The sequence below is a fragment of the Medicago sativa genome, chromosome 5 (assembly GCF_051527215.1).
Source record: "Medicago sativa cultivar Bolivia chromosome 5, Bolivia_mono, whole genome shotgun sequence".
Taxonomy (NCBI): Eukaryota; Viridiplantae; Streptophyta; class Magnoliopsida; order Fabales; family Fabaceae; genus Medicago; species Medicago sativa.
Window position 1 is genome coordinate 27,376,871 of NC_140753.1, and position 13,828 is coordinate 27,390,698.

At 32.0% G+C, this 13,828-nt stretch overlaps 2 protein-coding genes across 2 annotated transcripts; both read left to right on the forward strand.

Annotated features, from left to right (window-relative positions):
• The first annotated feature begins 6,082 nt into the window (after window positions 1-6,082).
• On the forward strand, window positions 6,083-7,944 carry LOC146921454 (F-box protein At4g22280-like). Its single transcript, XM_085710776.1, has 3 exons — window positions 6,083-7,054; window positions 7,211-7,369; window positions 7,468-7,944. Exons 1-3 carry the CDS (start codon window positions 6,086-6,088, stop codon window positions 7,738-7,740), a joined length of 1,401 nt encoding a protein of 466 aa, XP_085566902.1. The 5' UTR covers window positions 6,083-6,085; the 3' UTR covers window positions 7,741-7,944.
• A 2,024-nt stretch (window positions 7,945-9,968) lies between these two features.
• Window positions 9,969-12,950, forward strand: LOC146921455 (putative F-box/FBD/LRR-repeat protein At1g66290). The gene is made up of 4 exons (XM_085714866.1): window positions 9,969-10,931; window positions 11,091-11,249; window positions 11,350-11,615; window positions 12,744-12,950. The coding sequence occupies exons 1-4, from the start codon at window positions 9,978-9,980 to the stop codon at window positions 12,829-12,831; spliced, it is 1,467 nt and encodes a 488-aa protein (XP_085570992.1). The 5' UTR covers window positions 9,969-9,977; the 3' UTR covers window positions 12,832-12,950.
• The last annotated feature ends 878 nt before the right edge of the window (window positions 12,951-13,828 follow it).

The window sequence follows — 13,828 nt, forward strand, 5'->3', positions numbered from 1 at the left end:
AAGTTCAATCTTTAACATTATTTTTTGCTCACGTTTGTTACTAATCTTTTCTTTTAGAGGATTTAAAGTCTAATCTTTAACAATATTTTTTGCTTACGTTTGTTATTAATATTTTTTTAAAGGATTTAAAGTCCAATCTTTAACAATATTTTTTTGCTCACGTTTGTTACTAATATTTTTTTAGAGGATTTAAAGTCCAATCTTTACCATTATTTTTTGCTCACGTTTGTTACAATTGATCAAAGGTTAAGGAAGAGTAACTTATATTAATAAAACTAGCAACAGAACCGTACTAAGCTGATCCTTAAATTGCGATTTATGTGTCAAAACGCATTTACAATATTATTTACATTGAGAAATAAGAAAAAAAATAATTATAAAGATGAAGATAATAATAAAAATATCTAAATAGTTGTTACTCCCTCCGTCCCGCAATAGATGACCCATTTGAAATTTTTTAATTTTGACCTAACTTACTTTGATCGTATTTTTCTACTAATATACAAAGATAAATAATATCGTATAAGATGTTGTTAGATTCGTCTCGATGAGTATTTTCAAAATGTCAAATTTTCATAATTTTTCTAATATATTATTCAAGATATTTAAGCTTAAAGTTATGCATTGGCAAGCGTAATAAGGTCAACTGTGTCAAGTATTAAGGGACGGAGTGAGTATTAAATATTATAAAGTGGTAGACCGAAAATATGTGAAAATATTATAAATAATAATATCACATGATAACGGAGACGTTAATAAGCCCCATGAATTTTATACACCATAGAAAAATATTTATAATTTTTTTAGCATTTTTTTTATTTTTACATGAATTTATGAACAATAAATACGGGTATCGTGCAAGATTCTTATATCAAATTATAATTAGTATATTATAATTACTCCCACTATTATATAGAAGATACAATTAGGCATGATAATGGGGCGGATGGGGACAGGTTTTACCTTCCTCGTCCCTATACCCTACTGCCATATACTTATCCGCTACCCTATCCATATCCAACGGAGATAAGAAATCGAATCTCATCCCCGTCTCTAACGCGTTCGGGTATCCCCGCTCCATCACTGCAATGGATAGTTTTTTTTTAATAAAATAGAAATATTTTTCTGCCTTATACGCAATGTTGCAATGCATTATCCTACAAAGAAATGATGACGATAGATCATGGCTATGGTGATGGAGAATAGAGAGAACTCTGAGAAGTGGGTGTCATCTGATAAACTGAAAATCTGATTGTGTGACTGAAAGGGTTTATGGTTTGAGTTTCTTTTTATACAAAAGGGGCAATGAAATGATTTTCTACATTCGGGACGAGTTTGGGTATGAGTTTGAGTGGTATACCTATATCCCCTTTACTCATCCCGTACCCGTATTTTGAAATCGGGGAAAACCCAAACCGAGTCAAAGCGTGGAAAAACCCGTCAAATTGAATTTGGTTCGGATGGATACTCGCGGGTATCGGTTCTGTTGTCATGCCTAGATACAGTACAGGAAAAAATCAATTTAAGTAATTAATATGGACTAATTGTTGTCCCTATGATTCGTACAACAACATTAGTTAGTGTCTAATTAATTAGAGAGTAACGTTTGTCTTGTTTTTATTTTATTTTATAATCATTCTTTAAAAGGATATAGTGATTAATAATGAATAACGATTAAAAATAATATTTTTATAAGATGACATTAAGATAAACAAAAAAACGTATGAAAATTGTTTATATAAAAGAAGTACTCTTGAAGATGTGTAATTTTATGTAAAGTAGTTGTATTTCTCATAATAAATACTAACCCCGTGTATAATTTTCCCTAAAAAAAAAGTTGTGTATAATTTATAAATGAGAAAGATTTTGTAACTCTTCCAAATTATGTTATCTGTGATCATTCAATTGGATATAATTGAATTAATTTATATGTAAAAATATGTATCAGTGAGAAATAGTCCTATGCTTTTTTTGTCAAAAAAAGTCCTGCATTTTTTCTTTTTTATTTACTCTTTTTTTTCCTGTGTTTTTTTAAGTATCAGTATAAAATGTATTTATTAATGTTTTTTATTAGAAACACACGATGAGATAAAATCACATGTACGTCATAAAGTTTTTTTTAGTAAATGCAAATTAAATATATGAAAAATTTGTTATGAATTAAAAAAACGACATTCAATAATTTATATATTTTTTTATCATGATAAAAACCACCTCTTTATAAAAAACAATTCAAGACCCGTTTTGTTATAAATTAAAATAAAAGTGATTTTGATATCTATTAATTAAGAGAATTTATAAAAACAAATCACGATTTATTTTGTTTGGTTATTGTAATTAAAATCATATGTTTTAAATAATTTAATTTATTTGGATACAACTATAAAAAATGAATTTTTTGTTACAAAATTACATCAACTTTAATAATTAGAGAAATATTAACTTTAATAATTAGAGAAAGATTAAATTTAATAATTAGACAAAGATAATAGATTGTAAATTGTTTTTAACTCTTTAGGTATTTAGAAGTTGAATTATAGAAAAATTTATTTTGATTGAGATTAAGATTAAGTTTGTTTGTTCTTTTTAAAAAAGATTAAGTTATAGTGTTTTAGGTGTGTTTGTTTTAATTTGTTTTTAAAAGAGAAAATATAAGGGGAGATTGAAGCAAAAGACACAAAAGGATATAATTTTGATGACGACTCAAAAAATTAAGAAGGGGTAAGATTGTATTTTTGGCACACATTAAGTTTCATAATTAGAGAACATAGTTAAAAAATAAAAGATTAAGTTTGTTTGTTATTAAAAAAAACATTAAGTTAGTCTGTTTTATCGAATGAGTTTGTTTTAATTTGTTTTTAAAAGAGAAAAAATAGAGGGAGGTTGAAGCAAAAGACACAAAAAGATATAATTTTGATGACGTGTCAAAAAATTAAAAGGGGTAAGATTGTATTTTTGGTAGACATTAAGTTTTATAATTAGAGAATAGATAATAAAATAATATGGAAATTCCTTCAAAAAAAAATAAAACAATATGGAAATACTGTTTTTTGTGGAAGTAATAAAATAATATGGAAATACTGTTTTTTATGGAAGGGATATGAAAATACTTGGAAATCTTTGTCGGTTGTATTTGGGGGAACAACACAGATGTACAACATAAAATTGGCTGATAAAAAAGTAAAATGAGTTTTTGTTTTGTGCTAGGTTTTTGTGAGTCTGATCCGTGGTTAACGGAGGTAAAAGAGGGTTAACAATGACGATTAGTGACATAGATTAGTAATCCACGTGTTTTTTTTTTTATAATTGACTAATAGTAAGAACAATTCATAAGGAATTGTGTGTAAGTTTTCTCTTTAAAATTAAAATTAAAAATTAAGGGTATTTTTGGAAAGAAAAGTTCAACCCAAAAGCATAGTTTTGAAAACCGGACCGGACCGGCCGGTCGGACCGGAGGGGTAACCGGTCCGAACTGCTTAAAGGATCGACTATGTAGTCGAACCGGTATGAACCGGCCAAACCCGGTGCAAACCGGTGAACCGGCGGTTTGTGCAAACCGGCCGAGTCAACCCTCACTTTGACCGCTTTAAAGCGTTTTTTAATTTAAAAAATTCTTAAATTGGCATGAGAGGGATTTGAACACACGACCATCAAGGCCATCAAAATTAAGGAAAAAAAGGTATCAGCTTTAACCACTTCACCACATGCTGTTTTGTGCTATGTTGTGCAGAAGTAAATTTTCATGGTCTATTTGTTTTTTTTTTTGACGGTATGGTCTATTCTTTATTCACGTATGTCATTTTTTTTTGGTTTCACTAATGCTTGTTATTTTTTCTGAAGCGCTTCACTCCTTTTTTTACCAAGTCTATATGTTTTTTTTACGAAATCTATATGCGTGTTCAATTTGTTAATATTAATTAAAATACATATTTTTAATATAATTGTTTCTTTCTAAATTTATTCATTAAAATTGAAATAAAATTTTAATATTTAATCAAATATGGTATGATTTTGTGTAGGTATACAATGCAAATAATATGGTTAATTTTGATGAGTTTTGACAAGGTTTTATGAGTTTTTATTTTTATTTTTTGAGACCAGGTGATCTAGTTCAATATGATCCAACTCAGTTTAATACACGCACATATTTTTATAGAGACCGAGTTTTATAACCAAGTTACCGGTTTAATCCGATTCAGTCCTGCGGTTCAACCAATGACTCAGTGGTTAAACCAGTGACCCAGTGACCCAGTGACCTTACCGAGTCGACGTCCGGTCCGGTTTTTAAAACTATGCCCAAAAGTGTGCTGAAAGAAGTAGTTTTTTTTTTTTGGTGGTGGCCGGGATTCGAACCCCAGACCTTACATATATTATGCATTGTCCATACCAACTGAGCTAAGCTCACGAGGACTCTTTATATATTAAAACAAAATTGTAACAAATATTTCTTAAAAAAAAGTGTAACAAACAATATATGATGAATATATATATGTCCAATTTTTTTTATTGATTCTTAAAATTGAAGAATCAAAAGATATGGGCCACTAATCGTTCAATATTCCCTCCACAAGCAAGCCCATTAACCCAACAAATCACCAAATTAACGGTATTTATTTGTAACATTATTGCAATAATAACGTCGTTTTCACTGTTCATCATCTCCGATTCTCAGAGTTTTGAAACTGACTGTCTCTTTGCTCACTCCAATCCCCAGCAGCGTATGCATGTATGTATTAACTTCTCTACCTTCTCCCATAATAACATGATGATTTTCTCATGTATCGATCTTTGTTTTATTTTCCTGTTCTCATGTATGTTGTGTTGGAATTAGGGTTAGTATTGTATTTTATTCCTCTTAACTTGGACCTAGCTAGTAATGTTGTGATGGAATTTATGTACGCTTGACACATCATATTTGAATGCCCTGGGCGAAACAATAAAACTACGTCCTTTTGATTATTTCAATATTTTTCTTCTTGTATTTTTTGTTGCACAAGATTAATCAAAACAAAGTAAAAATAATAAGTTTGGTGCCCCTAAAAAAATGGTGTCCTAGGCTACCGCCCCTTCCGCCCACCCTCAGGTCCAGAAACAATAATTATTTCTATTTTTTTAAATCATTACAAACATATATGTTAGTATTGTATATTGTGTTTGTGTTAAGAGTCTCACATCGGATAGAAGATAACCTGACAATGTGTTTATGACCTTACAAACTGGTTTTGTAAGTTGTGTTAGGCCCAACCATGATTTCTAAGATGCATTGAGATCTATCGTTAGGCTTCCTGCATCGTCCACGCTTCAAGCCAGTTGGGCTGAAGCGTGAGCGGGTGTGTTAGCAGCCAACACTCAGTGGATTTAGTCCACATTGGATAGATAAGGGTTTTTTGAGACACTCCTCACCTTGTAAGCCGGTTTTGTAAGGATGGGTTATGTCTCGATTTTCTAAGAGTACGTGTAATTGCTTCATATATTGGAGTGCATGTGAGTGATCTACGCGTCACCATTTGAAATCCGTTATTATTATTTTTGGTACAAAGAAAAAACCGCAAAACTAAACGGACATTCCTAGGCATGCAAGCTTCGAAAATATCATAAAAAAGTAGTATATGCACAGCTCATTAGGAGGAGCCGTCGTATTAGTGCATTTAAAGGAATCTATGGAAAGGCTAAAATTAGCTAGCCGATCAGCATAACAGTTTCCTTCCCTCAAGTATGACAAAACTGAACATACCAATTTAAAGCCAAAAGACGTCGAATGTGCCGCATTGAAGTAGGAACCACTACCCTAAATTGGCAATTATCTGTAACCATGTCTAAAAGAATTTTAGAGTCCTTGGGTTGGATATTACGATGAAGCGATTGCGTAAAGCAACTATTGATTACTTTTGAGAAATTCTGGATTGTCAAAACATGTACAACATATATTCTAGAAATCCATATTTTTGCTTTGTTTTTAAAAAGAGATTAGAAGCTAAGTGTGTCTCCTAAAACTTCATGAATTCCATCTGATCCCCCACTCTTGTATTGCCCATTTACTTGTCTCATTAATTTTGCTTTTATTTTTGGCTGGCAGGCATAGCTGATGGCTGATACAATCTCATCACCAGATTTACCTAAGATCAAAAAACATAATGCTGGTGACATGAAAGATATGATAAGCAACATGCCTGATGTCATTCTTCATTATATTCTTTCTTTACTCTCAACCAAAGAGGCGATTAGAACTTCAATATTATCACCAAAGTGGAGATACTTGTGGACTCAGTTATCTGTCTTTGAATTTAAAATTCCTCATCCTCTTTACGAGTCAAATCTCGAAAATGAGGACTCAGCTAACTGCCTCTTAGATCTTGTGGAAAGACTACTACACAAATCCAATCACATAAAAAGGCTTTGCATTGAAATACTTAAAATTACTGTTGATGCTAACAAATTTAATTCTTTAGTATCTTCTGCAGCGAAGCACAATGTGCATGATCTTCAACTTTCAATAGATGATAAAAAATATCTAGATACGATATTTGTGTTACCCAACTGTTTATCAGCTTTCCCTTCATTGAGTAAGTTGTTTTTACAACTTGGGTCCCTTTTGTATGTTCGTAATGGAATTTGTTTCTGTAGTCTGAAGACGTTAAATCTTTCATATGTTAGATTTGTAGATGAGAAGTCCGTGCAACAACTTTTCTCTGGGTGCCCTATGCTAGAAGAGTTGATCTTGTATAATTGTATTTGGCAGTACATAAACGAGATCGCGATTGAAAGTTCCACATTAAGGACATTGACCATTCACTCTAACTCTTCTTGTTTAGATTATGATCATTATGACTGTTGTACAGTTAGGATTGATGCTCCAAATATTTCATCCTTATCTTGCTCAAGCACTCCGACACTAAAATTTGTCCTGGTTAATCCGATCTCCATTGTTGATGCAAATATTGGTCTTGAGTTTGACTATCCACAAAGCGAACAATATGCTGCTCAGTGTGTATTTGAGCTATTGAGTGCACTTAAAGGTGTCAAGTCTCTCACTATGACAAGTGATACTTTTCAGGTACGTTTGTTAGTTTTCTCGTCATTTTCATTTTCTTTTGTATATTTAGAAGTGATGCCTATTGACATTGTGCCTTTAGTTTTGTGCTTTTTTTAATCATGGCTTATTTCTTTGTGTATCACACAATAATTGATATTGGTTTGCTTCCTCCACAAGTCTCTTTATTTTTCAGCGGATACTCTCCATCTCCTTCCTTTGTTCCACAACTTGACACATCTTTACATAACTCATTCGGGGATTATGGATTTCACTCTTGAAGTACTATTGGACATTCTACACAAGACTCCTAAATTGGAAGTTCTTGATATTCCTATGGTATATCTTATATCTTGACTTGGATGCTATCATTTGTCAATTGTCAATGTTGTGTAATGTTATTTTTGTCGCTGATTTGTTTATTATTTCTTATTTAGGTATTTTGCTTACATTTGGAGGACGAAGAATTGACAATAAACTCAGTGCCTTGTTGTTTCAAATCTTCTCTCAAATCCTTTTGCATTTCAGATTTTAATGGATATAAATATGACATCCAAATGATAAATCTTTTGGTAGAAAATACTACAATCTTGGAGGAAATGAAGATATCCTTTTCGGGATTTTTATCAGATAATTTGAAGAAAAAGACTGCTGTCAAGAATCAATTGCAATCTTTAAGTCGCGGAAAATGTCCTATTAAGTTTAAGTAAATCTTCTCTATTTCGGTTTGTTTACTCTTTTTTTAGTTTGAAAAGGGGATCAGACTATATCTGGTTAGATTACAAGGACCATGTTTATGCATAATGTTGGATAATCAACTCGAGACCAATGACTATTGAACTATGTTTATGCATAATATTTGAATAACTTCGACTACAGATCAGTGACTATTGAATTTGAGGATTCATTGTTTAGTGTGTGCTGTTTTTGTTACCTTCACTTTTTTTTTTTTTTTTTGTACTTTTACGTGTATAAAAAGCTAATATGGAGACATGCAGTGAAGACTTGAAACTTACATAAATTTGGTTAAACGCATAAGTTTCAAGTCATATGAAGATGTGTTTTGTGTTGAAAAGAGTGTTAAATAGGTTTGGGATTTCTCATGGTTAAATGAGACTCTTGCTTTTCTGACTTCCAGAAGTTTCTAATAACACATGGAAATTACAAAAAAAAAAAAAAAAAAAACCAGTGGTAGTTAACTACTGCCGGTTTTGTAGCGGTAGTTAACTACCGTTGGGGGTATTTTAGACATTTCCATGTGTTATTAGCAACCTTTGGAAGTCATAAAAGTATTTTTCATGAGCATAATGGACATCAAAGATAAATGAAGGAACACACATATCACGCTTAGTAACTTATCAAAATGATCAAAGAAAATAGTTGGTAAAAGTAAAACAATTTATCAATCATCATCTTTGGTAGAAACACGCTGAAACTAGAATTAAAAATCACTTTTCTTACGGTAACACTGCACAATAAGGGCTCGTAAACTAGAATTAAAAATCAACGAGGTATATCTATTCCTCAAAACATTTTCTCTCACAAGTTCATAAAAAGTCAATATCCTCATTGCAGCATTCTCTCACAAGGTAATCTCTTCTTCTTCTTCTTCTTCTTCTTCTAACCCTTCGCTTTGTAAACTAGCTGAGTTTTCTTTCTTTCATCTTGTTTAATAATAACCACAAATTTATTAAATCAATGGATTTTTTCAGATGATTTTCTCTTTGCCGTCAATTAATCAATTAATTTTATAATCATAAGGGAATCCCTATTTCCTACAACACAACACAAGTGTTTTAAGAATTTAGATGAATGAGTGACCATTCGAATTAACTGGGATTATTGCTTGCATATTGTTTTTTCTATGTAATTAGTGGTGTTGATTGAAGTACGTATGAGTGATTATATACAGTACACAATTTGTAATGTATTAGCGTAGGACACTATTTAATGAAATTCATGTGAGTTTCTCCACTTTATGCTGGATCCATTTTCAAAGTATGGTAATGGTACCTGCATGTTAAAAACTCTGACATTAGGCGTGTTCTGGTGTCCGACACCCGTATGACACTTGTTAAACATGTGTCTCAAACAAAACTTTTTTCCTTTGCTTCAACACACTTCGACACTTCTAAGAATTCTATAAGACCATCCACAATGGTAAGGTTTTAACTATTTAAGACCCGGTACCTAATAGGTACTCCCATTGTGGAGAAATTTTTTGGGGGTCTTCTAAGACCCAGGGTCTTACTTAAGACCTCAATGCTTAAGTGGGTCCCACATTGCTTTTGCTTTAAATAATCAATGTCATTGTACTATTGTTTTTCAATTGCAATTTACCTTGTTTTTTAATGTTATTGGTGGGTCCTATTTAGACCTTTTGTTTGGAGGATCTTCATTGTAGTGATTGAGTACCTATTAGGTACTATTATTAAAAAATAATAAAAAAGTGATTTGTCAATGTGGGACCCATTTAAGACCTCAAAGTTGAGGGTCTCCATTGTGGATGCTCTAAGGGGTTAATGATGTGTTGAAGTAGTGATGATCAATGAAAAAGTTGACGATATTAAATTCGACAACATCATTTTTATCTTTTTGGTATAGTATATGAACGAATGAGATGTAAATTTGTCATAATTTGTCTAAGAACTTGTTTGCATTGAACTTAATAGTGCAATTTAGATATTTTATTGGTTTTAGTGTCATATTGTTAGGATTGGCGGTGTCAGTGTGTCTGTGTCAGGTGTTCGTGTCGGAGTCTGTGTCATAGGTCCATGACACTCTTATAGCATTACTATTGTACCATATGCCCTTTGCTTTGTCTAATATGAAGCTAAAAGCTTTGCCTCCTAATTTAAATATTACTCATTTTTATACTTGTAACTCGTTACTAATTTACATTTTTATTACTGTTAATTTACTATTTTTGAGCAGATAGGCACATGTCATGGCTGGTTCAATCTCATCAACAGATGTGCATAAGATCCAACGACATAATGTGGATGACATGATTAGTGACTTACCGGAGGGTGTTCTTCTTCATATTCTTTCTTTTGTCCCTACCAAAGATGCTATAAGAACTTCCATATTAGCAAAGAAGTGGAAACACTTGTGGACCTACTTATCTGTCTTTCATTTTGAAATTGTTCATCCTCGATATGAGCCAAAAAAGCAAAATCAGAACAACACACCAAATTGCCTCTTAGATCTAGTTGAAAGACTTATGCACAAGTCTACTCGCGTAGAAAGGCTTGGTGTTCGAATATTTAGCACTAATGTTGATACAGACAAAGTTAGTTCTATAATATCTTCTGCTGCTAACCACAAAGTACAATATCTGAACCTTTCACTAGGTGCTCTAAATGATAAGTTTGTGTTACCAATACCACGTAGTTTCTCAGCTTTCGAGTCATTGAATGAATTGTGTTTAGGACTTCAGTTCACTCTACATATTCCTAGTGGTATTTGTTTCCCTAGCCTGAAGAAATTAGTAATTTCGTATGTTACCTTTGCAAATGAGAACTCGGTTCAGCAACTTTTCTCTGGGTGTCCTGTCTTACAAGAGTTGCAATTGTATAAATGTTATTGGGAGAACATAAATCGGATAAGTGTCTCAATTTCCACATTAAGGAATTTGACCATCTATTTTGATGCGCCTTGTGTAGGTTATGATCATGATATGACACTCACGATTGATGCTGTGAATCTTTTATCTTTATCTTGCACATCCAATCCAACAATAGAATTTATCCCTGTTAACCTGACCTCCCTAGATTTAGCATTGATTGATATTGGGCATGACTTTTCACATGGCGAACCATATGCTGCTCAGTGTGCAATTAAGCTATTGATGGGACTTAGTAGTGTCAAGTCTCTCAAACTATATAATAATATTCTTGAGGTATGTTTGACTCTTTTCTCATCATCTTCAATTATTTTTTTTAAAAATAGTTTATATGTTAATGCCTAATGAGAATGTTGTCTTTAGTTATGTGTTTCTTATAATTGTTGCACATTTTCTGTATCACAATACTGAATGTAGTTTTCTTTCCATTACTAGTCTCTTCGCCATACAAAGGATACTCTGCATCTCCTTCCTACATTTTACAATTTGACAGATCTCGATGTCTGTTCTGTGAGTCCGGAGAACACTAGTGCAATACTAATGGACATTATTCGGAAGACTCCTAAACTGGAGGAACTTACAATTCCTGGGGTGGTATATTTTACATTCTGCACTAGTCCTTGTATTTTCCATGTTTCAAGGATAACAATGATATTATTTCGGTAAATTGACTTGTTTAGTGATTCTTGATTAGGTACTTAACTACCTGGATGGTGAAGATTTGATACTGAACTCAGTGCCGTGCTGTTTCAAATCTTCCCTCAGTCGATTATGCATTTTAAATTTTGATGGAACTGAATATGAAATCCAATACGTTACGTTTATCATAGAAAATGCCCCATATTTAGGGGAGATCAAGATACACTGTTCGAGACACTTATCAGTTGATATGGAGAAGATGAATGATGTTTGGGACCAATTGGAAGATTTATGCCTGGAAAGTTGTGTCGTCAAGTTTTGGTAATCTTTTATCTTTCTTCTTCCTTTTTTTTTTTTTTTGAAGGCATTCAATTTACTAATTTAAATTCATTCCATAATATAAAAGTGAGGTTGGTGAAATAAATAGCTTCACTAGTAAGACTATTATGGCTAGTTTATGTTGTATGACATTTGTCAACTGAATCAATTTATTTTATTGGACAAACTCTGTTTGCTGGGAAATGGAACATTCGAGGTGCTTAAAGTGGCTGTTTACTTGTTCTTACTTTTTACGCTTGACATTCCAAAACATGACATGATTTTTGGCCCCAAAAAGAATCTTGAACTTGTCTTTCAAACTTCAGCTAGGTGGTTTCGTCTTTGAATTTTGGGAAATGGTTTCATTCTCCCCCCACCCTGCGCTCGCTTGCACGCCATAACATCCCAACATTTTTAGACAACAGAGAGATAGACACTTAAATGTGGGTTCTAGTTCTTGTGTGGAAAGTTAGAAGTTTGATTGAAATAACTTACTAATAACTTAATTTTTTTTTTTTTTTTATGTAATGCAAGTTGAACTAGAGTAATTGTAATATTGTATTTTATCTATTTGAGTTAAAATATTTGGTTATAGTACTTAAAATTATATATTCTTTTAAATGCACCAAATCTATATTGGGTCATGTTTTTGAGATCATAAGCAAAACTTTAATGTTGACTTGGTTGACATGAAAGCCAATTAAAAATTCTTTAATGTATTTTTTTCAGTAATATCTTAACTTTTTTTATTTCTTAAAACTATAGACTTTTGCATTATTTTCCTGGGATTACCTTCATGTTAATAGGATGCGGCTAATGTTCTTTATAATATTTTTACTATGTAAAGTAGGTTTTCATGATACGAGCCTAATTTAGCTCCTTCAGGTATGGTTGTTGGGTTAATCCACAGCCTATATGATGTTTGGAACAAGTTCCTCATGACCAAGAACATGTTAAATTTAAACTTCTCTTTTGATTTGACTTAGGAATGATGTTTTGTCTTAATTTTCTTTTCCTTTGCTCTTAGTTGGTGGGGACATATTTCCAGGAATTCGGAAGATGTGTTTGAAATCTTTATCCTGAAAATATGTTGAGCTGCTCGTTGATATATATTTGTTTTCACTGTTTCAGTTACAACTACTATGACCCCTCTGATGATGAATCTGATGAAGATGAAGTGAGTAAAACTCTTGCACTTTTCATAATAGGACGAAAATAGTGAACACTTCCACTAATTATTATTGGCCGTTTCATTGTTACGTGGAACACATTGAATTCCTTGATCTAACTTTCACTGTTGTTTTCAGGATGCAAATTCTGGGGTGCTCCCCACTGCAGGTAATAATGGACATACTCTGACTAATTTATTGTTTTCTCAATGATTTCATCCTCTCCTTATTTTTAGTTCTTTAAATTAAGGACTTGCGTTATATTGAACCTATTACGCTATTTCCCTTTCTTAATCGATATGTGATTTTGTGGATTCTAAAACATGAAAAATACAACTTTGTAATCTCAGAGGCACTTTGAAAAACTTGAAGCATCAAGGATGAAGATCTGCTTGGAGGACAAGTGGTGAAATGACAATTTTTGCTATCTGTCTCAGTGGTGTAGACTGTAGAGTGTAATCTTTTGTCTTCAATGACTTTCTGCTACTTATTTAATCTTATGTTTCCTCCTTTGTTATGTATTATAGAGGATTAAAAAATATTTGTTAGTTCTAAGAACATTTCTTATATGCTTTATTTCTGTCAAGTTATATAGTATCTTTATTTCTGACTAAAGAGGGAAAGAAGGAAAGAATAATATAGCAGATGATTTTAATTGAGTTTTTTGGGTTGTTTTACAAAAATCTTTTGTTATTTGGTTGAAGATTATACATATCAGCAATCACAATAGTTTTTGGTACAACTCAGTTTTCTTTCAATCGAACTAAACAAGTGCCAACATGTTAAAACTCAAGTGACTTAAGTGGAAAAAAAACTTATTTGGTACAACCACGTAGTTTAAAGAATGAATGGTGAATTTGGCCATAATATTATATCATTTAAATTGGTATAAACATGTACATAAGTTTTAGATCAATCGACAAATGCCAAATTAATGGTAAGACTGAATGTTGTGACCCCTTTTTGAACTAAAAATCTTCCATTTTTGTGTGTGAATTTTTAAGTGCTATTGTCATTATGTCTATCTACAATTTTTTTTTTTTTTAT